The sequence below is a fragment of the Cyanistes caeruleus genome, chromosome 8, assembly GCF_971803275.1.
Source record: "Cyanistes caeruleus chromosome 8, bCyaCae1.hap1.1, whole genome shotgun sequence".
Lineage (NCBI taxonomy): Eukaryota > Metazoa > Chordata > Aves > Passeriformes > Paridae > Cyanistes > Cyanistes caeruleus.
This window is the reverse complement of record NC_141708.1, coordinates 35,001,642-35,029,239: the sequence shown is the minus strand read 5'-3', so window position 1 is coordinate 35,029,239 and position 27,598 is coordinate 35,001,642. Positions and strand designations below refer to the sequence as shown.

At 45.2% G+C, this 27,598-nt stretch overlaps 1 protein-coding gene and 1 long non-coding RNA gene across 51 annotated transcripts in view; both read right to left on the bottom strand.

Annotated features, from left to right (window-relative positions):
• Positions 1-2,038: 2,038 nt before the first annotated feature.
• Positions 2,039-8,517, bottom strand: LOC111931489 (uncharacterized). Its single transcript, XR_002865564.2, has 2 exons — positions 8,402-8,517; positions 2,039-7,599 (listed from the first exon to the last, which is right to left on the bottom strand). It is a non-coding gene; the product is annotated as an uncharacterized LOC111931489 (long non-coding RNA).
• Positions 8,518-9,826: 1,309 nt separating this feature from the next.
• The window catches only part of COL13A1 (collagen type XIII alpha 1 chain), a 104,826-nt gene continuing 87,054 nt past the window's right edge, over positions 9,827-27,598 (bottom strand). For 18 of the 50 annotated variants that reach the window (XM_086900198.1, XM_086900193.1, XM_086900215.1 and 15 more), the window contains 13 exons: positions 27,276-27,428; positions 26,395-26,493; positions 26,032-26,085; positions 25,220-25,261; positions 24,686-24,712; positions 23,354-23,434; positions 21,009-21,044; positions 18,829-18,882; positions 18,497-18,550; positions 17,727-17,762; positions 14,849-14,935; positions 10,804-10,842; positions 9,827-10,234 (listed from right to left, as the gene is read on the bottom strand). In XM_086900198.1, coding sequence (XP_086756324.1) covers positions 10,232-10,234; positions 10,804-10,842; positions 14,849-14,935; positions 17,727-17,762; positions 18,497-18,550; positions 18,829-18,882; positions 21,009-21,044; positions 23,354-23,434; positions 24,686-24,712; positions 25,220-25,261; positions 26,032-26,085; positions 26,395-26,493; positions 27,276-27,428 — 765 coding nt within the window. In that variant the 3' untranslated portion in view covers positions 9,827-10,231. The remainder of the gene's footprint in view (positions 10,235-10,803; positions 10,843-14,848; positions 14,936-17,726; positions 17,763-18,496; positions 18,551-18,828; positions 18,883-21,008; positions 21,045-23,353; positions 23,435-24,685; positions 24,713-25,219; positions 25,262-26,031; positions 26,086-26,394; positions 26,494-27,275; positions 27,429-27,598) is intronic. The other 32 variants (XM_086900199.1, XM_086900220.1, XM_086900196.1 and 29 more) reach the window with 7 other exon arrangements.

Here is a 27,598-nt window from a genome sequence, read left to right as displayed (position 1 = left end):
AATCCCAGAAAATAACATTGTTTTCAGCTGAGGAATACATTGTAGGATCCCTCTCCACAACTCAGAAAGAATGGCCAGAAAGGGATAGGGAAAATTGGGGGAATCACAAGTATAGAATGGCTTCTCCAAAGAATTAGAACAGATCAGGACTTCCAGCTAAGGAAACTTGAGTGGTGACTTAAGAAAGTACTGATGCTCTGGGTCTGGTGCTCTGAGCCTCCCCAGGACTGCAATTTTTACATTAACTGCTAAAATACCTATTTCAGTTTCTGAGTTTGAGGAAGGCTGGATGGATAAAATGATACATTTGTGAGTGATTTTGGCCACGATCAGTGTGATAACCAAGCACTGCCAAGCTAAGAGGCAGAAAATCCTCTATCCCTGTGAATTTCCTAAAGAAAACAACTTGCAACAATGTTTGTGCATTTACTATAGTCAGCTTTTGGTGCAGAAAGTGATGCATTCTTTGTCTGGGGACTCCTGCTGCAGTGATTTGGGTTTGGCATTTGCAGAACTGTATTTGTTTGTCAGAGGAGCAAAGATGCAGCAATGTGTCATTGGACTGTTTGATCACCGAGTCACTCAGCTCCAGATCCCTCCACAGATCTGTGCTGAGATCACACTTCCCACTTCTCACCGTGTTGCAGAGGAATCTTAGATCTGATTGATTATTCCTGTGCTAATAAGGATGTCTGTCCCTTTGCTTTTACACCCCCTGGTGTAGTTTGGAGGAGTGACACACATTTCCTTTCACCTCTCGTGACACAGACAAGAACATTGTCTGCCTAACTGGGACCAATAAGCTGCAACTTCTTTTCAGAGCAGCCTCACAGGTAAGGACAGCACAGCATTGCTTGTTTGTCTGCTTTCATAATTGTTCCTGAGTTTAATTTAAAACAAGAAAATTCACCTCACTAGCTATTTTTTCCTGCTAACTGCAGAGCCCTAAAGGAAAAAAAAAAATCTCAACAGTGTCCTATGAATAAATGAAAATGCTTTGAAACAAGACAAACTTTGGGTCTCACGTTTGTCTGAGGCAGGACAGAGCAAACCTCCAGAACATTTATTTATTTATTGTGCAAGTGCAAGATTTCACTAGTCTTCCAGGGAACCATCAGTTTATAAGCAAGAGTGAACTTGAAGCCTTAAGGAATGATAAAAGCCAAAGTTTCAAACACATACTCCATTCCAAGCTGGATCATCAAAACATGTTTGTTTTCTTATATAACTTTATGCTTCTGTCATTGTTAAACAACCAGATCCTCGAGGATTTTGCCTCACACTCCAAGCTCACTGTCTGTACCCAGAGGTCAGGAGTGAAGCACACCTTTGCTTTTTTCATCACATCACTTTCATTCCAAGGAACCTCCACTGCACTGGTGATTGGGCTCACACAGAAACACACCCGGGCACACAGGAGAGGGGAGGGAAAGGGCTGTACCCCTAAGCTGAGGGAAGGGAGAGATGGATGGACACTTTCCCATTGTTCCTCTCAGTTTCAAGGAAAGACAACACACAAAGCTGGTAATTACAATAATTTTAGCATGGGCGTAATAGAGAGAGTCTGTCTCTCCCCTCTTTGCCCTTGTTCTCTCAGTTCCACAATTAGTGTGTGTTTGTGACTTCTGGTTGATTAATTCCTGTTGTAAGAGCAAGCTGCTGTTGGTGCCATGGGAGGTTTCAGGCTGGCTTTCTCCCTTGCAGATTCCACAGTGTCCAGTGCTCTGCAGATGTTGCTGCCTTTCCCTTAGCAAAAGCACTAGGGTAGGACTCTGAGCTCTCTCCAGACATCTAATTCTATAGTGATAACAGTCTTTTTGATGTTTCTGTCCTAAATCCATCGAGGTTTCTCTCCTAAACCGTTACCATTTCCCACCAGTTCCACAGTTCCCGGGCCTGCCTGGCAAACAGCAGATGGCGTGGTTGCCTCAGCCTGGGAACCTAAAACCCACCCACAAAGGGGAAGTGAATTCACCTCTAAGTGAATTTATGGGCTATGATTTGCATGTGGTGTCATTTACAAAAGACACAAACTATGTGTAGGTAAACAGGCACTTTTATAAAAGGAGAAGAAAGTATGTACATCGTAGGGAACAAAAACAGACTGTACTGGAATAGGTATCTATGTATGTATTTAATTTATAAATTAAAGTAGAAACCTCACTAAAACATTGACACAAAGGAGTAAAGCTTCAACACAAGGCACAAGGAATTCATCAGACTCCTCTTGGAAAATATTGGGATGACACTTTAAATATAATGTCATGTTTACCATTACAGCCATCCTCCCAGCCAGAGATATTTTTCATAACCTCCTGCCTGGTTTTTTAGCCCACTTTTAGTTATCCAAAAACCCATTCCCCAAATAAAACTTCCTCCTAAATTCTCACATATTTGTTCTCCTAATGTAGATAATTAATGTCAAGACTTTACTAAGGTAAGGCATTTAAAATTATAATATACAGCTCTGCATAGCAGTTTTTATCACAATATAAACCAGCAGCTCTGATAATATCAGCACTGGCTTCTTTATCTGATAAATAGGTACTTGGTGATTAAACATAAAATTCCTATTTTTACAAGAAGACAGAAATGCTTTGAAGGTACTGTATTTAAGCAACACTTTACTTCTACAAAACCCAGCTTTATTTACTACTGAGGAGTGGATTCAGGGGGTTCTTTAAGTGTATCTCTGGTTTCCAGGACAGTGATGGTTTCATTGAAGTCACTGGATTAATTAATGGACTCAGGAAATGTGTAACTTAAACTCAGCTTTTGTTCTGACATAAAAATTCCTAAGCTATTTTTCAGTCCTACAGATGGAAATAATTTACCTGAATCCCTTTCCTTGTATATGTTGAGTATTTAGTCCTTTAGTGTCTTTTTAATCTTATATCACACTGAAAAAAGATTTGCTTAAAAACTTAATAGTGAAAAAAAAATATTTATAAAGAAACACCAAATAATTACAATATTTTAGTTCTGTTACGATCAGCATCACTCCTTATGGCACAGCTGTCTCTGCTTTTGTAAAATAATGCTAGGAATGGTCAACATGGAATTCAGAATTCCCAGGATTAAAAACCAAACAAATCACCACTATTGTATTATCAAGAAAAAAGCAAAAAACAAAAGTCAAATGCTCATTTTGGCTGAAGAAGCTCCTACTGAGGTTGAAAAGCCTGTGGGAAAGAGCAGCCCTTTGTTCTCTTCATTCTAGCAATTATTTAGTGAGGAACTTTGTGAAAGTCCAAAAAATTCCAAGTAGCTAAACTATGTCAAAAGGAGTTGAAATAATGTCTTAGAAACAGCACAATGACAGTAAAAATTACTGGTAACACAAAAGTAAACACAGCACATACATGAATCAATGCCAAATTACATTGGATATTCAATATACAGGCTGAAAAGCTCAATGTGAAGAGAAAAAAAATGTAAAAAATGTATTCAGATTTAAACATCTCAATCAATTGATCAGTGTCTATAAGAGAAACACAGAAACAATGCCCTGTCAAGGTCTACTCACAATTCATCACTTTACTACAGCTACAATAAATATTCTACATCCAATGCCATCAAAGGGGAAAAAAAAACTTCTCTTGTAAAATACAAGGAAACCAGATATGTAAGGACACAGAGTTGCTTCAGAAATCATTCTCCTGCAGGTCATTAGTGTTTGTCTGGTGTTGGCTGACGAGCAGATCTTGGACAGAAGGTGTCCCAGGACCAAAGAATTTGGTGTCCAAGTGACACAAAGATGAGAAACTGGAGCAGTGCCAATGACAGGAGCATTCCAGGTGTGGGAAAGGCCATCCAGTGTGTTTCCTGTTGCTCTGAGGACTCTGAAGGCCGACAGGGGATCAATGTGACTTTTTGGAGGAGCTAAGCCAGCTGGATGAGGGACAGCCCAGCCACCTCCAAGCCGGAGCATGGGGAGAAACCCCTCCCCACAGCCACTCACTGCACCCCCTGGGGATGAAAGTGTGCCCATTGCTGCCTGCTCAGCATCCGGATGGAGTTCATTCTGCATCCCTAAAGCCATGAGAATGGTGTGGGGTCAGGCTGTTCCTCCTGCATCAGGGGGATAATCTCAGCCCTTTTGGGGTGGGGGTGAACACAACGAATGCTTTGCCTCAGTTTTCCCTTCTTTAAATGTAACATGAGTGAGAACAAGGAATAACAGAGCAAAGGGAGTAGGAATGGGGCAGGTCATGAATGAATGCTGAGGGACCAGACTCAGAGAAGAGTCTGTTTATGGTGGCCTGCACTGTCCTGCTGCCTCCCTCTCCTTTTCACTGACATCACCCAGAAAAGGCTGTGGAATTTAAGGAGCTAACATTCTTTCTGTGGAAGGCTCAAAAAGGGTGAATCTGCTCGGTCTGTGGCACTGCTGGTAGGGTGCAACATCAGGGTAAAAGCAAATCTTTGCAGGAGAGCAAAAGGAACGATTTACTGAAGCAACATTTTGAAACCTGACTGTGAAAAAAACAATGGAATTATCACAAAATGGAATTTCACACTCCCAGCAAACCCCCACCGGAGACAAGAGACTGACAAACAGCATACCACGGAAAGCAATAGTGTAAGTTGCACTCCACAAGCTCCACATTCAGTCCTCTCGTACCTGCCATTAATATCTAACTTACTGAGCTTTGAAACAGCAGTTCAACAAACTCATGTTTTGCAGGAAAAAAAAAAAAAAAGCTTAGCAGGTTTTTCTTGGAAAAAAAATCTGCAATATTCTAACTCCGTTTAAAAAAAGAACAAGCAAAATCGTAAGAAAGCTACAAAACTACACTGCCCTTGCTGCCTTTTAAACAGTAAAAGCTTTACAGTCAACTCTAAAATAAATCACAAACATCTACAATCTTAATTCATGTTTTGTCACGATGTTGTCAGACCAAAATGTTAACCAAAGAAGGCTTACAAGGAGGGAGGAAGGATGGAAGGAAGGGTAGATATTAACAGTGAGTGGAAAATGATCAAAAAGTAACCAACAAAGATTTTCTGAAAATGCAGAAAAGAAAGCAATTATTTTGTCTGGATCAAAGACAGCCGGAGGAAATAGGGACAAAAAGAGGGGAAGAGAAGAAAAAGAACCAAAGTGTAAAAGAAGGGGAGACCTTTATCCAGCAAAGCATTTGCACAAAGGCTCAGGGTGAAGCACAGCCTAAAGCTAAGCTTGAACCCGAGTGTGCTGCTGGATCCAGAGGAGGGAAAACAATAGCAACAGACAGTAATACTTGAGCAGGTACCCTGCAAGAACTTGCCATCTTCAAATAAACGTCTTTCTAAATTAATTTTCAGCTCTTTCTAGCCAAGCCTGTGATTTCAGGCTGTAGAACGCTGCTGAAGAGGACACAGCGACTCTTGCCAGACTTCACGGCTTTCAAACAGACCACCTGAGGTGGGAAGAGACCATTTCCAGTCGGCTGGTCCCTAACGTAGCCCTTTCGAACTTTGTAAATGTAAATGAAGAGTTGTGGAGGGAGCGTTTTTTGTCTGGGAGAGGTCACTGGCGCCTGGTCCCTAGGTGTGGCCTTTGGGGATATGTTTATCCCCACTAAAAACAGGTTTGCCGACACAAAGCACCTTTTCACTACTGAACTTGGGGAGAAAAAAACACAACAGGAATGTCCTTAGGACATTTTGGGTGAGGAACTTTCACGCACGAATTCCAAAAGCCCATTAAAAATATACCTAAAAGAAAACACAACAGAATAGAGCAAACAAATTGCCCCCCAAAATCATTAACAAAAAGTAAAAGTAACATTATCAAACTATATACAATGGTTTTCATTAAAAAAAGAAGGAAAAATGCACACCTACCGCCTGCAGTTCTGGTCAGGTTCTCCCTCTGCCCACCCCAAAAAAGTAAAAATTAAAAAAAAAATACAAATAAATTAATCTTTCCACCTGGTTTCCAAGTGAAACAATTCCTCCCTCCGCTACTCTATTTCCTGAACACATCTGTTAGAAACCTCAAGAAAAAAATCTGTTCTTCAGATGAACCTGAAAGTAGGACTTTTCCCCCAATCTTTGCAAACCTGGACTTATTTTAACAGTAGGCTTCCTGTGCATTGGAGAGGGGAGATGGGTGTCAGGTACGTGTGTCCTTATCAGAAGATCAGAATGATTCCACTTGTGCTGACAAACAGTGTTTGAATCTGGGATTACCCTGGGTTAATAGCATCCCTTTGAGCTTGAAATCAGCACTTTCTCCCCATTGTAATGCGAATTGCTTAGGGCTTGGATCTGTCTAATGATTGAGATGTCATTCATTAGCTCTAATAGCAATGGCCCTGCCTCACCCAAGTGTTTCAATATGCAAATGACATCATTTAGGCCAGCGGGAGTCACTCCCTTAAAATTAAATATGTGGTTTACTACTTGGGCAAACGGGATTCCCAATGCACTCAGGGAAGTAGAGATGTTTTGTCAGGTTCAAAAGATAGGTACTTATTTTAAGTTGGGTTGTTTTTTTTAAATAAATTGCAAGAGCTGGAAGACACTTGAGCTTCCATGTTAACCTTCAGCAGTGGGGGCGGAGTAAAGGATGCCAGGTTTGCATGGCAGCTGGCAGGAAGTATCCAGTATTGTATATTCTGCCCTTCAGGCAGCTGGGAAACGTCCTCTGAAGCCCTCAGCACTTTGCCCAATCTTTATTTCCCTTTAGTGAACATATTAAAACATGTAACGGTGGAATTGAACCTTTGTGATCCTTCTTTTCTACCTGGATGTACATCTGTGGAGATGTACCCACAAAAGGATCTTAATGGGCCAGCAGAAACCATTTCTGGAGGGCTCCAGACAAAGTACATCCAGAGGGTGCAGTGGAGACCAAAGCACAAGGAAGCAAAGGAACTAGTCAGTGAAACCAGACTTTTTCCACACTCCACATTTTCCTCTTCTGACAACATATTTCATGCCTTCAGAATCCAGTATGGTTTTAAAAAAACCCAAACAAAGCAATGTCATTTTCTTATAATTAAACAGGAGAAGAAAGTTTGTGATGAAAAGGTTCAAGATGGAATCATCAATGATACAGGTGGAAGTTTGTCACCTGGTAACCAGAAATGGTAGCAAAAAGTGTTATCACATCCTCTCTGAGCAGCACCCTGAACTGAATACGGGGGTTTCTCTGCTCTTCTAAAGAGAAATGTTCAAGAAGGGTTTCTTTCTTGGATCAAAGGATCCCCTCCCAGAAATATTGTGTCTTGCACTCATTTATGTAGCTGCTGCTGGAAAATGAGCTTAATTCTTCATCTGAAGAGTCTGACCACAATAGTAGAATGAAATTAAAATGACCGAAGAAAAAGAATATAAATGGTGCCATTCTCAACCCTGCCACTGGCCTCTGGGAGAAAACAGAAAGCAAAGCAGAAAGCGCTGGCACGCCGAGCTCCCGCAGCCCCAGCATCTGGGCACACATTCCTGGTGCACTGCTGAGGAACTCTTCCCAAGCTCCAGGGAGGGAACTTGCAAAACATCTCCAGCAAATCTTCAGGAAGGTCTTCCTTCTCCTTTCACTCTGCTGCCATTTCCCAAGCTTCTCCACCCTCAGACTCACTTTCTGGCTATCAGCCAAGGAGTTTGACCCTTGAAGTGGCAGATAAAAGGTTTCACATGAAAACAGACAGGCAGAACTGACAGGAATCCACAGCAACAGCAGCCTGGTTACAGGTTTTAGTAGGGACAGAGCCTGAAACTAAATTGCCACACTCAGGGTGGTACAAACCCAGCTGCCACGCTTGGGTTTCTTCTGACATGCTTTAGGTTTGGGAAGAGCAGCAGCTCAGTGTGGTATCACTGATTTGAGCCCTCTCGTCTATCCCCAGCAGCTGATGAGATTGTATCAGTATTGGGGCTGTAGAACAGCAATCCAAAATGGTTATCTGGTACTTCAATTCCAATCCCAGGCTATAATCTGCCACAGCCACAGGGAACATTTGTCACCATTTTCCCAACCTTTAAATGAGTGGGTACCCTACACGTTTTCCCAGTAAGTCTTTGCTGACCCAAGTTAGGTATTTTTGAGAGTTCTGGCAATTTCACTTCAAGGTCCCTTACACCTCAGGCAAGAGCTTTCTGACAAATACAGCAATCAGAAAACAGCCCAAGAAACAAAACAGGTACAGCATCACCTTGAGAGTCCTTAACCTTTCAGGAGCTGTGTCAGGACGAGGTAACAGAGATGCACTTGCTTTGCTCTTGGATCAGATAAAAACAACCAACAGCAATCCCATGCGGAGCAATCATAAAGACCAGCTACACAGAAACCATGCTACACAGACCAAAGGGAACGGTAAGCATTGGCAGGTTCTCCATGGGATCTCTGTGATTTTAAGGATTAAGAATAGCCAGGATTTTTAGAAGGGACTGAAGCATTCAGACATCCTACCTTGAAGCTGAATGCTTCGAGATCAGAGCAGAACATATTACTGCTACTACAACCTTCCAAACCCAAAGCAGGAGTACACCTGGCTTTGGTAACTTAAAGTAACTGCTTTAACAGGTGTGCAATTGAAACACAATTGGAACATTAGCTGTTCCAATTAGCTCAGCTTCACAGCTGCAAAGCCTTTTAACAGGGAGCTGAGGCTTTTATTAACAACATCTATTACTGAGAAAACCAGCGAGAATCCCTCAGTGCTCTGTGGTTCATTTTCTTTCTGTTTCCGCTCCAGTACGCCAAGCATCTCATGAAAACATCACACGTAAAAATGTTTCATCCCAAGGACAATGTTGGCATGAGAACAAATGGTTGTAAATACCATCAATTAGTTTAGGTTGAAAGAGTCACAAGGAGTTTCCTAACTGTGAGAGCACTGGAGTCGGAACAGCCTGCAGGGCAGGGAGGGAAAGGACACAGGACAGTGGAAACCTCACTGGTTGTAGATGAAATTCAATAAATTTCTGAAAGTGTGAGGTGACAGATGGATTACAGCAGTCAGAGCCTGGGCTGGGTTCCTTGGGCAGTCCCCAGCAGGACTGTGTACGAGGGAACTACGTCCCTTCTCTGTCACTTTATGATGCTGGTGCTAAGAGGCTGCATGGAATCATCTGGAAAAATAACCAATTAATAGTTTGTGAACAGATGAATAGTTGAGTACAGGAAGAATCACGGTGGTGACCCCTTCCACTGGCACAGCTGTAGCCAGGAGGAGCCAAATTCCTGTTGTGGTGGCAAAGAGCAGGACCTCAGTGGATCAGTCTCACTAATAAATCAGCACTCCTGTTTCTCCTTTGGGACCATTAAATACTGGCAGCTCCCCACTGAGGCTCCTGCTTTGCCCACTGCCTTTGCCCACTGTGTGAAGGGCCAAGACAAGTAGACATCTCTTAGAGAATAGATTTAGCCTTCCACTTTCCCCCTCATTTTCTAAGCAAAGCACGCTGTTATGTTCACTTTAGCCTGGTAGTGTTTTCCTCTCTAGGTAGTTTAGACTTGAGACATCAACAAAGGTAGGTCAGGAAGGATAATTAAGATGTGCATATGCAAATTATAATTATACACTCTGCAAATTCGCATGCCACTTTCGGTAAACATTTTTAAAAGCCACGTGGATTGATTTCACAAACACACATTTGCTAGGGTATCAAGGTATGCTGCGTTATGCTTAATTTTAAATAAGGCTTTAATTAAGCTGCTTGAAGGCCTGCAATTTAGAAAGGGATTAGAATTTCTTGCTAACCAGGGCTCGTTTTCATGAGGGTTATTCCAGTTCATGGGGGGATAATTATAGATTATGGTGTCCCTACATTCCCAGTGCACAGGGACTACTATGAGGTTTTTCAGCAACACTTTAATTCATCACAACAGAAGTGTTAATATTTCACTTTAATAAAAAATACATAATATTTTGAAATATTCTTGAATGATCCAGCTTGAAAAATGAAAATGACCTTTAAATCTATACAGGGCAGTTCCTTTGGGCACTTTTAATGCAATAATTTATTAAGCTCCTATATTCATCATGTGTGCACAAATACCATGTAAATATTACAGCTGTACTCCATGACAAAATAAGCATAATGCAGACATAGAATCATATAGAGAACTGACAAATGGGGAAAAAGGGAGATCTAGTATTTTCTGTACAAAAAAAATATGTCACTTTTTGATAATTTGTAAAAATGCTTAACTTTTGGCATTTCAGAGAAGAACACCGTATAAAAATAAATATTCTATGTACAGTAACACACACAGGTCAGTCCAGGGTTAGAATCATCACTGCAAAAGAAAACATAAACAAGTGTTAGTGACAGCCCACAGGGGCAAGGACCACGCCATGGGGGGATGGAAACTGTTAGGGAAGCTGGCTCTGGGCTCTCCAGGAGGAAAAGCAATGGTGATGGATCTCAGCAGGGACCTTTTCTGCCTCTCCAGGTGGCAAAGCAAGGGTGGGGGATTCATCCCAGGCTGACTCTGCCTCCACCCTCATCCTCCCACTGTGGCTTGAGCACTTGGGAGTGCCACAGTGGGCACTGAAGGTGGGCCAGACACCGGGGAGTGCGGGGGGCACCTGAACCCGGGTGGAAATCTCATCTTTGTGCAAGCATTAGAGCACTTTGGGGCCAGGCAGCCCAAAGGCCACAGATACAGCTCTCTCCTTTGTAGTCCACAGAGCTGAACTGTGATACACAAATAAGGTGGAGTTTTGGTTGCCACTTTTCTGGGATACAGTCCTGGAAATCCCATCCATGCATCCACACCTCTTCTGCCCTTAGCCAGATTCATGGAAAAACATTAGCAGGAGCCATGGCACTGCCAACTCAGCACAGCAACATTTCCAAGATTACCTTATTCCAGCAGCCTTGAACTGGAAGGCCATCTTCCCCCTGTGGAAAAGATGGAAGAAACAGCAGTTTAGGACACAGAAAATAGCACAGAGATGGAGAAAGGAAGGCATGGGTTAACTGTTACTGCAACAAACAGTTTGAACCAGGGCTGGAGGAATAGTCAGAGATATTCCTCACCCTTTGGATGACCCAGACTTCTGGCTGGCAGAACCAGTGCAGCCTGAAGCAGGGGCTGGGGTGAAGAGGGGAAATGCCTGCAGGCTGTGCAAGGGACTTATGTACCCGAGAACCACTCTCCCCTAAGAAAGGAGTCTATCGAGGCTTCCTTGAAGGAAGACAACAAGGAACCCAGGAGGTCCAACTCAGCCTGATAAACACTGCCAGGGGCTGGCAGTGGAAAGTGAGAGGTGGCTGCTGTGTGTCCTCAGGCCTGGCTCTGTAACATTGAGCTTAAAAGCCAATCCCAGAGTCAGGACTAACCTCAGACCCTGAGGAGGGTCTGGAAAAAAATCTCCATTTCCTTCTGCCCTGCCTGTTAAAGGGTTTGCTTTGTCATGTTAGACACTGTCCAGTTATCTCTTCTTGCCTCTGGGGAGATCCTCCTCCAGGGAAATTAGGAAGGCGAGCAGCTGGGCAGCCCCTCTGCTGCTTCAGGATGTCTCAGCTGACTCCCTGAAAAGGGACTTTGGCTTCAATAACATCAGTGGGATTTGTGTGAAAAGCCCCTGGCACTCCTACAACTGTGATGTTTTGGGCTCCATGGTTTGGAAATGCTTTTGTAGATGACTGCCATTCATTTCAACCCTGTGCAGGCCTCTTTGACAGGCTAGATATGACACCAGTGCTAAGGTGCTCTGGAGCAGCATATAAAAGTCAAGGTTTAAGGAAATACATCTCTGACACGAGAAGTCAAATTCTTGTGCCATGTGCATGTGGCAGACTCACAGTCTATCACTATTTCCCAGGAAACCCCAAAAAAATACAAACAGAAAAGCAAATGCACAGTAATATATCAAGAAATTAACTATTTACTGGAGATGCAATTCCAGGGGGCTGATGAACTGAAAATTGCCATGATGTTATAACAATATTGCTTTTCAAATGCATTTTTTGGACTTTGGTCTCCTTGTGCCCCTTCCCCCAACTAAGCGGAAATCCAGAATTGCAAGTTATTTACTGGGTAAATTGTGGTTTTCCCATTGGTACACTGGTGGTGACAGGAATGACTGGTACAGTGCATGGCAGGAGGAGTTGGGAAGTTAGGTGTATGAAGGAATGGGAGGCCAGGGAGTGACAGCTTAGGGATCAAAGGAAGACCAGGGTCACAAGGAAGTGTTTGTTGCGGGCGAATGTGCCGAGAACGGAAACATGGCATGCTTATTAGTACCAAGGATCTCCTTCCACATATCTCAGATGTGCAGAGAGTTAGTTCACAGCCTCCATAAGCTACACACGTGGATGTGTCAGCTGGATGCTAAGCTTTTAACCTAGTTGGATCAAAAAACATGCTTATTCACGTTCCCAAGCTAGCTTGCATGCCAGAACACTATGTATAAAAAATAACAGCATCCATATTTCATCAGATTTTCTGGCAATTTTCCCTTAACAAAAATAGGTATGAAAAGAAGTGTGAGTTCAAATATGGCCATGTGGGGTGAATCCTCACTGGGAGCAGTGACAAAACCAGAAAGGTCATCTGCCAGGACACTGGTGGAACCCTTGCACCTGTGAAATTAGGCACCTTCAGCCTGAAGTTATTCCATAGGAACCTGGCTTTGATCATTGGGAGACAAAACACACAGCTCTGTGGTCTTCCTCCTTTGTGCACTGTTCTGGGCAGGTTTGGTTTCACTCCTGGGACTGGAAGAACTTTCTACTACCCAGAAGTTACAGAGCAGCAAGTAAGACTTTACCAGCGGTCACTGCCCCAAAGAGGCAATGGCAGCACACACAGGAGGGAACACTGGAAGGAAATTGATGTTGGCTCTTCACAAAGCTAGATAACAAAGGCTTTAAATGGCATTTTCATGGTGGGGTTTTGGGGTTTTTTCCCCCTCAAGAAACCAGGAAAACCTTTCAAACTAAACGTGGCTTTTTGCTTAGGGTTATTTTTCCCAGCTAGCTGAACAATATCTCATCCCTTGTAGATGTCATCAAACATTCTTAAGTGAGCCTAAAGCTCGACAGGACCACCCTCAAGCAAACCTTGTCATGCCAAACAGGGCTGGATGGGCAGGGCAGGACAAATTTCTTCGTATTACAGAGATGTTGAGACTGTCCCAGGGAGCAAAAACATCACCTGAATTGCTACATCTTCAGAAAACTCAGAGAAAATAAATAAATTGGTGACCTTTATTGGGATAAATAGTTGGGGTTCAGTGTTTCTGAGTACTTTTGTCCTGCAACAGTTGGGCTAGATTAGGCACTAATACAGCAATCATTTTATCACTTGAATAAGATGGATATTGGGAAAGAGGCAATACTAAATACAAGTTTTTTGGATGCTATGGATACAATTTGGACTTTTGGGGAGAGTCATAAATAGGAATTATCCAGCAGGGAGGTTAAGTGTCCCCATTAATATGTTTCACATGGGCTTACTTATGGGATAACTACTATTTTCAGTCATCTTCACATATGGGGTATATGTAACCATGTCAGGCTGTGCTCATCACACACAAGCATTAAAAATAGAGTTAATGAAGGACACAAGCACTGCAGCTCCTTGTGAGGAAGCCAAGCCAGCTCAGAGCTGGGTCTGCATACACTGATTTACTGGAAATTGTCAAAGTGAAGGCAAAGGAGGAAGTGAAGCCATTTTAAAAAAAACACATTCCAACTATTTTTTCTCATGCCACAAAGTGTTGCTGACAGCAGCTGGGAATCAGAATGAAGGGAAGGGCCTGGTTCTGACAGCAGCAATGAGAGGAAGGGAGTATGGAGACAGGTAAGGAAGGAACTGCTGGGTGTTTCGAGGGCATGGGATCATAAATTGGTGGGGGGATCAGAAAATAGCACCAAGAGCCAAAAAGCAAACGAGCATGCAGGAAAGGGAAGGTACACCATACCAATGGGCATGGGGCATCCAGGCCGTCCAGCCCAGGTAGCCCCGGCTCACCCTTCTCGCCTTTAAAACCTCGGAGACCCTGTTTATGAAATCAACCACTATCGTTATTTCAGTCAGTGCCAGCCGGTTCCATGTCCCAGGAGGAGAGGCCGAGTCCCTGCTGGGACTGGCACAGGGCACTCAGCTGCACACCCAGCACAGAGCCCTGTCTGCACAGTCAGCTGTGCCTGCATCAGCAGCAGTTTCCTGGCTGGTTTTCTGTCATCTACAAGTTCTCTGAGTTAAAGCTGAGAGGATGGGAACGGTGTTTCCTCCATTCCAAAATCATCTGTTCCTCCGATCCTCACTAAGAAACCCAGCAGCTGGATTTCTAAAAGCATGATCCCCACGAACTCTTGGGATTTGTGGCACTGCTAGCAGATTTTTGGCAGTGTTTGCTGCAGTGTATGAATTTAGGTAAGAATGTACACATATTCCTGTATCTATCCATTTGCCTAGACTTATAGCCAATCTGTTATGACAGAAACACATCCCATTTAGGATAACCGAGACTTGTTTTCCCTCTGGGTAGTGCAGCTCAAGTGCCCTGTGTGCTCTCAGGCCATCACATCAGCTGGCTGTTATTCCAAGGCAAGGAAACCAGCATTCCAGTTTTGCTGCCACGTAGATTTGATCTCATTGAGCATCTCCAGAGAAGAACCAGCAGCAAAGGAGACAGGGCTCTATCCACAGTGGAGAAAGCCCTGTGCTCCCAGCACGTGGGACACCCCATGTACCCAAACTTTTGTGAGGTCTGGAAGAGGAAGGAACATAACCATGGTCACTCAGAGGATCAGTTGGTCCCAGGCTGTGGTGGGAACCCAGCTGGGCCTTATCTGAATGTTGCACTTTTGCAAGACCATTATTTATGTTATGATTTCCTTCTGTCTTCCCCATCAACACATCTTAAAACAATACATTTGATGAAACAGGACATACCAACGGACAGGGTGCATCTAATCCAGGTGCTCCTTGGTCTCCCTTATCCCCTTTAGACCCTCTAGAGCCTTTCTTGCCCCTCTCCCCCTGTAAATAATAGTTTAGTCCAAGAAAAAAAAGAATACACAAAAGCTTTAGGATCATCCATTTCAAACAAATGTCAGCAATAGTTTAAAAAAGGATAAACATTTAGGAAACATTTTAAAATAAATCTCCCTCCGAGATGTTACATGAAGACCAACGTATGGAGCTGCTGAGCTGTAACTGAGCTGCATGAATGCCATGGCTGCAGTCCCACACTCGCAGACTGAGGGCTCAGCATCAGAGGGGTCAGCACGCACTTCTCAGGGCTTCCCAGACATCAGAGAGGGGCACCCTGGAGAACTGGCTGACCCCAGACACACAGGATGGGAAACCACCCCTCTGGCCAGCAGTGTGCCACCTTAGCTCAATCTCCAGCTGGCTGGGAAGGTCCCTCTGCCACTGGAGCTCTGGGATAGCACTGGGGTGCTTTTTTTACCCCTCTGAATTCCCATTCTTAAAGAATGTCTCATTTAGGGAGCTGTCAGCCAGGGAATCAAGGAAGTACTCAGCTCTGAGTCTGCACATTCTGGCTGTCCTTTGGGATGCTCTGAGTAGTGCTCTCCCAAAAAACCTGTTAGACCAGGGAGAAGTCCTAGGCAGCACAGCCACAGGGTCCCTGAGCCTTAACTGGCAGCACAAGGCAGGGCATAGTGTGGTATTTGCCAGTTATATCCATACCAAATCCTTCTGGATAACAGGAAATTGTCAAAGCTGCTGAGCACGAAACAGGGGGAAGGGGCTGCTGCACAGGGAACTGAACTTGGGGTCCTTGTGGGGAGTGTTAAAGGAATTAAGGGATAAAAACAGACAGCACAGGCTGCTGCTGCTTCTTTTTTAAAAACAAGTGTTAAACCCAAAGCTAGCAAAAGAAATGGATGGGAGAGGGGAGGCAATGAGAAGTCACCCAGAACCAAGCACCAGAATGGAGAGGATAATCCAGGAGAAATGCAGCATGGGTTGCTCTGGAGGAAGGAACCGGGAAGAAAGGTGGAAGAGGAGGAAGGGATAAAGGGGACAAAGGTGGACCTGTAGGAGCAAGGAAGATGCACAAACACACAAAAATCCCCCCACTTCCCCCCAGGCATTAAAATAACAGCAGGACAAGTTCAGGGTTCACACTTTTTCAGCTGGATTACACAAAATGCTGTCTGTTATTAGTGCCACAACCCAGGCACAGCTATGCTGATTGCCTGCTCCAAGCAGAGAGCAGCAGGAGCATTTCTGGAATTTAAAAAACAGAGAGGAAAAGAGGATTTTGGCAAACTGGGATTTCAGTGTAAGGAGTAAGGGGAAATCCCCATACAAAGGCTCAGTGGCAAATGGGGTATTTTCCAGGGTCCCCTAAGATACTGCACTTGCCCATTTACACTCCTGAGTTCCTCACACTTTTCCATAGCAAACCATGGGCTGCAGTGAGGATGCTTCAAGGGGCCAGCAAAACTCCCCACTTGTGCTTTCCAGCTCATCCTCTACAAGGAGCTGCAATTTCTCCCAGTTTTCACTTGCTTTTATGCCAGAGCTCCAAGAAATCCCATCTAATGAAAAGTGCTCTCTTTTAACTAAAGGACTCAGTTCAAAAACCAACTGAAAAAGTCTAGGAATTAAAAATGACATTTTTTTAGAAGCCACACAAGCAAAACAAAAGTGAAGAGAAGGTTAAGAAGCAAAGCCAGAAATGCAACGATTAAAAAAGGGGAGAACTTTGGTGCTTCCATGAACCTTTCTCCCCTAGTTTAAGATGCCAGTTGGCTAGTGCTGTCCAAAACTGCCTTTTCTTGTGCAGAGTAAGGTCAGAAATCAATTGCAGATAGAGGACAGAGAACACTCACTATACATCAAAAGCAAATCCATACAGTGAAATCATCACACAGGCACATGCTCTATAAAAAACCTCCAGATAAATTTAGGTGATGCCAGAGTCTTATGAATAAAAGGTGTGACTACATTCACTTGTACTGTATTGAAGTGCTTGACATTCACACAATTGTAATATTACTAACTCAAATCCAAAAGTAATTTATATTTCTAATATATAATAATTTATATTTCTAAATGTAAGTTATATCCAACCATAGCTCCTAAACGTTTTTATCAAAAAGATTCAAATTCAAAGCCTTAACAGGCAACAAAACCTGATGAAAAAGAAGGAGCTTCTCCACAAGCACTTTTTATTAAGGTTTATCTTGCAATAACACAGGTGGTACAATGGGAAAGCTGCCATTCCTGCTCCTGGGTTTGACCCAGCTCTTCACCATCACATCCATTCAGGACAATGCCTAAAGGAGACTTCAGGCCTGATTCTTCAAGACAGGCGAATTTAATTTATCTTTTTGAAACTTCCATCTTTCAAATTCTCTGTGGGATTGTTTGCTAGAAGACAACCTTCTTTTTCATGCTTCAGGGGCAATTTAGAAGTACTGAAATAAGATTTGCTGGCTGCACCTCAGCTAATTCTGCCAGGAATCCCTACACACATCAGTAACTACAGAAGCAGCATTTCCTAAAGCACACCACATTGCCCTAACTCATGTCCTGTGCTTCAGTTAGAACAGAGGTGTGAAAACATTAGAAAATCCCTCCTACAGCCTTCAGAGAGATGTAGCACAATGTTCCAGGTGATGGAACGAGCTACAGGTATCACCTCCCAAAACACAGGGGTGTACAGTTACGGGGATGAAGGTTTGGCACACAAACACATGCTGGCTGCTCCAGGTGCACAGGAGTTAACTCCTGTGTTAACTGAGTTAACTGGGCTAGTAGCAATTAAACACAAGGAGTTTGCCTGGTAACTTACCCGGGCTCCCTTGTCACCAGGTAGACCTTGTAAACCCTGAAATGCATCAACACAGAAAGAAACATTTGAAAACAAGCAGATTTCACCATAGTCCCACCTAAGAGAGGAATGTATGCTCAGGATTCTGGCTTTTTTTTTCCATTTGTACAACTGGCTATGTCAAAATTAAAACTTTTCCAGCAGGCAACCTCCTCTTCACCTCCATCAGACCATCCAGGTGGTAACACAACTACTACCTACCCTACTCTTAAGATAAGAAACAAAATTAATTTTGGCAATGCAACAACCTTCCTTTTTCATGTTAAACAACAAGGCCACCCCATAACTGCATTAGACCACAGCACCAACACTGGGCCTATTTTGCAAAAAGCAGTCCCAGACAGTGGAATTAACCTCACTGAAGGCAGTTTTTGTCCCTGCAATGACAAGACAGGGCTCTCAGGCAGGCAGGAGGCAGACACCCAGACTGTGAAAGGTAAAGGAATGTGCTCAAAAGTAGCATTTTGGACTAAGAGTCCCACACAGCTTCTTTAGGTAGTTCAAGGACCAAGGTGAATTAACAGTTTCCTTTCAGCCTCCTCCACATCACTGAGTCAGCTCTAGAGCTACTCAGCCTTTTGTGTCACTCCCATAGTGAACAAAATCTTGTAACTTGAGTTATGCCTAACCCAGCTGTGACTGCAAACCCTGCATTACAGCAGCATCTTCAGCTGTCAACCCCAGCAAGGAAACAGGCTCTGGAGATAAATCCCCAGGATTCCCATACTTACAGGAAGCCCTGCTGGCCCCATTGGTCCTGCAACTCCAGGATCTCCTTTACTGCCCTGAAATGGATGGAAAAGAATAGAAACTGTTCACATTCCTATTCAGTACAAACAGGCAGCAGAGTACCGGAGAAGAAAAAGCAAAGCACGCATTTCAAAGCACCTGAAAAACCCCAAGGATGAGATACTCAAGCACCAAAGAGGCCCAGCTGAGGGTCTTGTATGCACAAGGAGAGGGCAATTCGAGCTCTGGAAAAGCCTAGTGCTCCTCTGTCCCTCAGAGCTGTTATATCTTCAGTGAAGTTACAGATCATCCGTCAGTTCTGAAGCAAACTCACCCTTTCTCCTTTTGGTCCTGCTGGTCCCGAAACCCCAACTGGTCCTGGAATACCCTGCAGTTGTAGGAACGAAAACACATCAGGACACTTTTATTCCAGGGCCTCCTTAAAGCCAGGAGACACTGCTGCTCCCTTAGGAAAAGCACAGCTTAGGAGGACAGGCTGGTGGTGGAAGGCACTTAGCACCACTACAGCTTTCAGTGCTGGTGGAGATGGATTTGAAGTAGTTGGTAAGGCAATTTGAAGAACATGGGAACTGCTATGTTAGATCACACCAGCACCACTGTACAGAGCCTCGTCTTTAATCCTGAAGCTCTCTCTTGACAATTATTGACAATATTGACAATTATTTCAGCAGGCATTTCTACCAGCTCCACAAACAGGAATTCCTTCTTGCCGGTTTATACCACACAAGGCTGAAAGCTGTAGCAGAATAAAGGCCATTTACACACATGATAAGCAGTTCACTTTTCTTTTTGCTTATGTCCTTATTTCCTTTACCCCCTCCCGGAGTCGGCGTAGCTGAGCGAGATGCAAAACGTTGGGTCAGTGTTTCATGCAAGCTGACAGACCCCAAGCTGCAGTGCTGAATGCAGGTGTGTGCAGGCACAGATGTGAGTTGGGAGGGGTATCCTCCAGTCCCTTTGCTCCCTCTTTGCCATTCCTGTCACTCCACCAGGCTCACAGACAGGAAAACCCAGTGTTTTTCCTAGCCCTTTGACACAGAGGGTGTCACCCTCTCCCACCAGCACACCAAACTTCCTTGCTGGTGCTCCTGAGACTCGCCTGACCTCTGGGAAATTAATCAAAGTGATCTTTAATGCTGGCAGCATGGTGGTTCAGTAATAGTCCCTCTGGCTAAGAGCAGGATTCCAGCATCTCCAACTCAGACTCCTTGTGCCACACATGGGTCTACAATTCTCTCACAGAGCCTCAGTAAAGAGGTACTTTTGAGACATTACCTGACTCCCAGGAAAAACTAAGGAGCAAAATGGGAAGTCTTTCTAAAAGCCTTAAAACAAAAGGGTCTTGCACTTTTTAATGTCAGTCTGCAATCCTTAGTCACTAAAGTAACCCCTCTGATGAGAGCAGGATGGCTCATGTGGGTCAGGAGAGCTTTTCAGAGAAGTCAAGATCTGCAGAATACAAGTGAAGAAGTAGCTCATGCAGCACACAACTTTTCAGCATGGTGAAGGAAGAGGGAAAAATCAGGCTCTCCTTAGATTCGTGCAATTGTGGAAATCTTAATTGCCTGCACTTATCCATCATTTAGTGCTATGGAATACATTGAAATCACCCCTGCACATCAATAAAATTGTATCTACAGCTTCCCCCAAACAAGTGACTGTATAAGCTGCCACTCAGATTCTCTTTAGAAGTCAGAGCAGCTGATATTGTTCCCAGCTACACTGAGGAGGAAAAATTGCTTTTTGTTTTTAAATAGCCAAATGGATTGTACATGGGTGATCTATGATTTCCCATGAGGGATTAAAAATATTTGGCTGTTATTTAACAGCTGTTATCCAAGAATAGCAGAGTGGTTTGCAGAACCAGGTTGGCATTACTTAGAATCATAGAATGGTTTGGGGTCAGCAGGGCCCTTAAAGACCATATCATTCCAACCCCCTCCCATGAACAGGGACACCTTCCACTACCCCAGGCTGCTCCAAGCCTTGTCCAACCTGGCCCTGAACACTTCCAGGGGAGGGCCAGCCACAGCTTCTCTGGGAAACCTGTGCCAATGCCTCACAGTAAAGAACTTCTTCCTAATATCCAATGTAAACCTACTCAGTCTTTCATTTTGAAGCCATTCCCCTTTGCCCTGAGACTACAATTGCTGATGATGAGTCCCTCTCTCCCATCTCAGGCTGCAGAACCCTCAGGAGAAAGAGGACAGGAGAGCAGAGCACCACAGAACCATGCAGAGGTTTCATTCCTCTTGTTACTGAGACAGAGTGGAGCAAGGAGGCTGCGATCCCAGGATCCAGATTTGTAGCATCAAAGAAGACAAGTGTGTGACATCACTCCTCATTTTATGTTTAACCCCCCCCCACCCCCACCCCAAGCCTGCTTTGATAAAAATAAGATTATTCCTGGTGTAAAGAAGACTCGGGTGGAAGACACAGAATGAATCACGATACTGGGGAGTACAAACGTGGGGTAACAGAAATGGAACTCACCGGTGGTCCAGGCCTGCCGTCTAAACCTGAAGCACCCTGGACAGGCGGGAAGGGTTCACAAAAACCAGGCAGAGGAGAGGGGAGGGGAGAGGTGAGTAAAGCAGTGACTCGAGACAAACATAAGCTTGCAATTAACAAAAATTAAGATCTCAAGGACAGGTGATGGCACTTACAAGCAAACCAACAAAAACATAGAAACACTGAATACATATAATGTAGACCTGCAACTTTCACATCCTCTTCAGAGTGCAAATTTCCCTCTCTCAGTGCCACCAGGAAAACTCCTGGGGAAGCAGCTGTTCTGTGACAGGTGGTGAAAAGGACAACGTGACAGTGGAGCTGGAATCTGCACTGCCTTTGTGGCAGGCTGGGCAACACAGGTGAGACACAAGGCTCAGAGGCTGCTGCTCACCAAGGCATTTACAGGCAGTGCAGGGCCATCAGCTGTTCAAGCTGCTACCAAGAGACCCAGGGCTTGTGGTGCCCACTAGGTCAGCTGCAGGCTTGCTCCACTCCACATGCAGTTGTTCAGGGGCTTACAAAACAGGTGGCTCATCTCCCTGTGTCACCAGTGCAGATTTACACCAGACTCAGATCAAGTGGCACTTTGCTGTCTGCTCAGCTCTTGCCCTGAATTTCCTCATCCATAAGACCTAAAAGTGGCTCTGCCTAAGGTCCATTGAGCCCACTGGCTTGTCTCAGACAGTGGTTGGGAGGGAAAGCTGTGGTAGAATATAAGTACCAATTATTTTGAATTTTCCTCCATTTCCTCACCCTGTCAGCCATGGATAAGCCCAAGGCTACTGCAGACAATCAGGACTGGAATTCCAGTGTGATGTCAAGCCCTGAGTCAGAGAAAAAGGCAGCAGATCCAGCTTCAGGATTTTACAGCCTGAAATATTTCAGAACCTGCTTGGCATGGCATTGAGCTTGACAGGCTGAAGATACACTGGATCAGGCATGGAAAAGCTTATGAAGAGAATTCAGTGGCTCTGAAGAAGGATACAAGTTCCACAGTATCTGATCTTACAAGCTGGTGCTTCCTGGTTGTCCAGCCAATATTGCTGATCCAAACAAAACATTTCTAAGAGGACCCTTCTGAGCTGGTCTTCCCATCTCCACAGCTCAGGAAGAGTGATGGGAAAAGCCAAGGGACCTTTGGACCCCCCATGGGGCTCACTGCAGTGGGAGAAGGAGCTAGCACATTCTCTGCCACAAAGATGAGTTGCTGGAATAACTGCTGGGGCATCTGCTCACACTGTCACAAGGACCTCCATCCCCTGTGCAGATACCCCACAGGCTTGAGGGAATAACCATTTACACAGAAAACTTCCATTTATATTTCTCAGGGCACTGGGTTCTGACTTCTCACTGCTCCACTGAGGTACAATCCCATGTCTTTGAGCCTTCCAAAAGCACCCCTTTCTCCCACTGGCTCTGCCTGGAGCCCCAGGGAACGTGATGTACTCACTCTGGGCTCATTTGAGCACCTGGAGTCAGAGGGGATTCATTCAAGCTCTAGGAGGGAACTACTGTTCAGCACAACTAAAGGAATAAAACATTTTACAAACAAAGACACGCACATTTCAGCCAAAGTCAGGGACAAGGGGTCTGGGTGGTCAAACACAGGACAACAAAGCCACACAGTACATGAGATACACTCTGCAGTGTTTGTTCCAGGCAGAACATTTGGGGAAGGGTTACTGTGCCACCAGTTCTTTTTATGATGAGAGAACTCAGGGGCTGGTGGAACAACTGAGTGGGACTAAATTACCACCAACACATCACCAGGTTTGTATGTAAAGCTCCTGCAACTTCTGTACAATACACTGTGCCCCAATTCCTCTGGCTAAGGCAAGCACTGCTCTAACACCAGGCCAATGGGGCCAAGTTCACCCACAGCAGACACTGACTCCATGGCAGAAGGGACAGGGATGGTTCAGCTATCAAAGGAGCTGACTGCATTAAGAACCACCATGCTTTGTACAAAGCTGAGCCCAGGAGACAAACAGCAGGGGAACGGCTTTCCACATCTCTGACTTCTGTTTCTGGTCTTGCCCTGAAGTGCAGAGAACCCCCAGGAAAGCTGCTGCTTGTTTTTCCCAGTCCTGCCAGAAGCAGGAGGAAATAAAGTGATCCCTGATCTATTTAACAGATCTACAAGTTGAAGGCTCAGTACAGAAATTGAGGCTTTGGGTTTAAAAGCAAAGGCACAGTTATTTATAGGCCATCTCTTTCTCTGACTTTACATACCAAATCCCCACGTGCGTCTCCTATTGAGGGATCTTTTTACAGCTGATATTAAGTTTGGCTCACAAAGTGCTGCTTGCTTCCTGGATACTTACGGGTAATCCCAGTGGCCCTCTGTCTCCTTTTTCACCCTGGGCACCCTTCTCTCCTTTCACTCCATCAATCCCTGCTTCCCCCTAAAGGAAGGATGGAGCAGAAAATAAACCCACCATAACAGCACTTATATAACAAACATTCCTCCCTTCAGAGAGCACCGGATAGCAGAGGGAATACAGGAGGCAGCAGAGTAATGCCTTAGCCCAATTCTCAACCTAATTTGAAGAAAATCACTGTCATTCACATTACCCCTGTGTGAGCACCTGTTTTAACTCAGTGGCAATAAGAGGAGACTCAGGTCCTGTGGGAAAAGACATTCAGGGGAGAACTGAGCTCGCTCCGGTGCTGCTCTCCCTGCTGTTGTTGCTGTATACATATTTATATATAAATATAAATAACCTGAAGTTATCTGATACTGTGGGTTTACATTTTAAGATGTGGATCCACTGGAAGTGAATGACAGGTGTCTTCAAGCCTCGAAGAAAAATCATACAGAAGTAATGTTTGGAAAGACTTTTGTAAATGCTAAGGCATCAGTTTCAACATTTCAGGGAAAAAAACAAAATTCAGCATTTTTTTCCCAGACATACTTTTAAAATTCTGTATGATAAACTACAAAGCAATATTAAACAAAATACTCCTTTTAATTAAATTCAAAATGTAACCCAGAACTTTTTTTTCCTCCTCATTTCCATCCATAAGACTTTTTAGAACATATCCATCCCTTCTAGCACCCAAACAATGCTGGTGGCCAAATACTAAGGATAATCAAAATAATTAAGACACTTTGCACCTTTTCCAATCTTTGCCCAAAACTTCACCAGAAAGCTGCAGCTCTCTTTGAACATTTCCATTCCACTGTTTTTTGTGCAGGAGCTGTTTAACAGCAGGTAAGACAATGGTGCAGGCTGGGCATTTGGATGGAGATTAGAAGGATTCTCACCACCAAGGATGGTGAAGTTCTTGAGTGCCCTACAGCAGAATGTACAGGGTAATTTAAAGACTAATTTTTAGCTAGAGCTCAGTTCCTTAGGACTGTGTGACAAACTGTTCATCTCACAGACCTCCACCCTCCAGACAAAGATTTCAACTCTGTCCCCATGGGCAGAATTCCACAGACCAGTGAATTCGGGGTGAAAACTGGAGGGAATGACCATTTTTTAGGGTCCTAAAATGAGAGCTGCTAATCCATTTCCTTCAAGGAAATATCCAGAAGGATTTATCCTCTTACCAAGATGGAAGGTAAGTATCACCTGAACACTAGGAGGTTGTTACTACAGGGAATTCTATCACCTGGGACAATTTCAGTAGGTAACATTCTGTACCCTTACCTTGGGTCCGGGAATGCCCTGAAGACCCTGTGTTTGGGACGAGAGACAAGATGTAAGTAATGTTTCAGGATGGGCTTTAATTTAAGCTCCAGGTATCCCAGTCAGGCGTGCAGGGCAAAGGTGTCGCTTTCTGGAGCATGAACCCTCAGCCCAAAGGCCTCTTTATTTGTGTAATGGGCACTTGATGTACTGTTCTCATCTCTAACGAGGAGCCTCTTGCCAAGCACACCCTGGCAGGGGGCCAGGTGTGCTATTAAGACAATTTCTGCAGTTGATCCCTTTAATCCCATCTATCCCATCTCACTACTGTCTTCCCTTTCATCTCAGACTAACATAACCTTCTTTCTTTGCCCTCCCAGCCCACTGCAGCTCTGACCTACCCCGGGGGTGGGGTTGGAAGTGATACTAAGCATGTTCCCATTTCAACACCACGGTGGTTCTGGCTGTCTTCTCCACACAGAATCCTCCCCAGCCACTGCCTGCTCTAACCCCATTCCCAGTGCCTCACTCCTCAGGTGAGTCACTCAAACTTACCGGAGGTCCTGGAGGGCCTTGGGGTCCAGGGGGCCCAGATATCTGGAAATGCAAGAGAAGTCACCGTCAATGAGCTGCCCCCAGGGGCAAAGTGAGGCTGCTCAGAGGAGAGACAGGACACAGGGTGCAGCAGAGCTCCTCTGCTAGGCTGGGAAACCTGGACTCCCCCCAAGGACTGCATTAGGAAGCAGCAGCAATCCGGGACTGAGCAGCTAGGAAGCAGCAGCAGGACTCAGGGGAGGGTTATGCAAAATTTGCCAATATTTAAGAGGAGGGAAAGCAGTGAGGCTTTTTCCAAAGGAAGGTCCACTCCCACTACTCTACCAATATTCCTACAAGGAGGTACAAGGTCAAAGAGTAAAAGACAGGAAAGAAGGTGCCTGGCTCCACATGTGTCAATAGCCTGTGGGACTCCTTGCTGCAGGGCACTCCAAAGCTAGGGGTGAGCTTTGAGGGGAGAACAGGCAAGTTCAAGAACACCAAAATCTTTGGGGGAAAAAAAAAGAGATTACATGTGTATATATACACATGTAAATAATTGCCAGGAAATCCATTTCCTGCAAATGCTGAGGAAAGTATTTGCTATGCTTTCCACAATCTGTTCTTCCCTAGGCATTCCTTGTAGATGTGAGATTGTTCTTGTGTCAGGGAAAGGAGGGCATCAGGAGCCAGAGGTGGCTGCTGACACAGCCCCACAGCACAAGGTTTGCGGTCCTCAGCGAAGGGGGTGTGCCACTTTCCAGCAGCACTGCTGCCAAATCATCCCTCCCCTACTGCTGAGATGATGGAGGAACACAGGAACAGTAACCTACCGATTCTCCTGGATCTCCTTTGTCTCCACGCTCCCCAGGCTCACCCTTCTCTCCCTGCACACAACAGCAGACCCCGTCACCACCGGCTGCGCTCCCGAGTGCCCCTCCATTGAAGCTGCCTGGGAACCACCCACGTGCTGGCAGGCAGCAGCTCCCCCAGGAGAAGTGGGAACAGAGCATGTGTTTCACATTCCCAGTCTGCTGCTGGAGGCCTGACAGACATTCTGTGACACCTAGCAAAGGGGCAGGGCTCTGAGGCTCCCAGGACACACAGCACTTTGGGAAATGAGCCCCCGTGTGCTGTCCTATGCTATTTTCTCTTTACCAAGCAGGAAAGAGCAGCCTTGTCTTTTCCATTCTTACTGTCAGTCCTGGAAGTCCAATGGGCCCTGGCAATCCTGATGCTCCTGGTATCCCCTGGTCACCTCGTTCGCCTTTCTCTCCAGTGGGGCCATCTAGACCCTATAGATCAAGAAAGATTTGTGGAGTTTTGCATGACTAAGTCAGGCAGACATGTAAGATATCAGTGCAAGAGCCAAGAATGGCTCTGGTCATCCCAAGAGTACTCTGAAAACCTTGGAAATCCACCAGTTATCCAGGGAAATGCAGGGCTTCACTAGCATTGAAAGTGGAGGGGCAAATGGGTGAACATTCTCCTGTCACTGTGGATGGACCAGTCCCCAGAGTGGGGACAGGGTACTGCTTTCCTGCCTCCAAGTCCTGCTCAGGATTATGCAGTTTGCTGGAGTCCACACTAGGAATCACACCCCACAGCCAGCTGTTGAGACAGCAGGAGTTTCATCCTGGTAATCCCATAGAAGTTGCTGCATAAACCCCCTTGGGCAGTGCTGGGGGCACAGAAGCTGTGACAGACTGAAGCTGGGAGGCTGGGCACTCTGCCCCGGTTAGTGGCTGGCTTGTGAGGGGTTACCCCATGTTATCCCAGGAGGGATTGTGCTGCTGCCTCAGCCTCCTGGCTCACAGTCAGATCTGCTCGCTTCCAGCAGCGTTTCAGTGCCAGCAAGACACCAGGCAGCAAGCTGAGGAAGGGACACGGTGCTCAGGGAACAGGGCAGGCACCTGGGGACAGCCACTCCAGCAAGAGGACAACACACGTGCCAGGAAGCCAGGATCTCCTGTACTGTGACACTTCACACAGCAGCACCCACCTTGCAGGGGCTCTGAGGCATCCAAGGAGTGCTGGGGCCTCGCCCCAGCGCTCGGAGAGGCTTTCATTTACTCACCGGTGAGCCTGCTTGTCCTGGCTCTCCCTTATCGCCCTTTTCTCCTCTGACCCCGATGTTGCCTGGCTCTCCCTTTATTCCAGGAGGTCCATCCTTTCCTGGCAGCCCATGAGGGCCAGGGGGACCCATTTCTCCAGGCTTGCCACGTGGTCCCTAGATGAAAAATCTCACGATGTGAAGAGAAACATTCACAGAGAGAGTCAGGCTATTCCTGCCTAGCCCAGATCCTCTTGTCCTGCTCCTCCCTTCCCTCACAGCCATCCCCTTTGGAGACAGGACAAAGTAGCCATGACAAATGTTAGGACATTGACAAACCATTAATG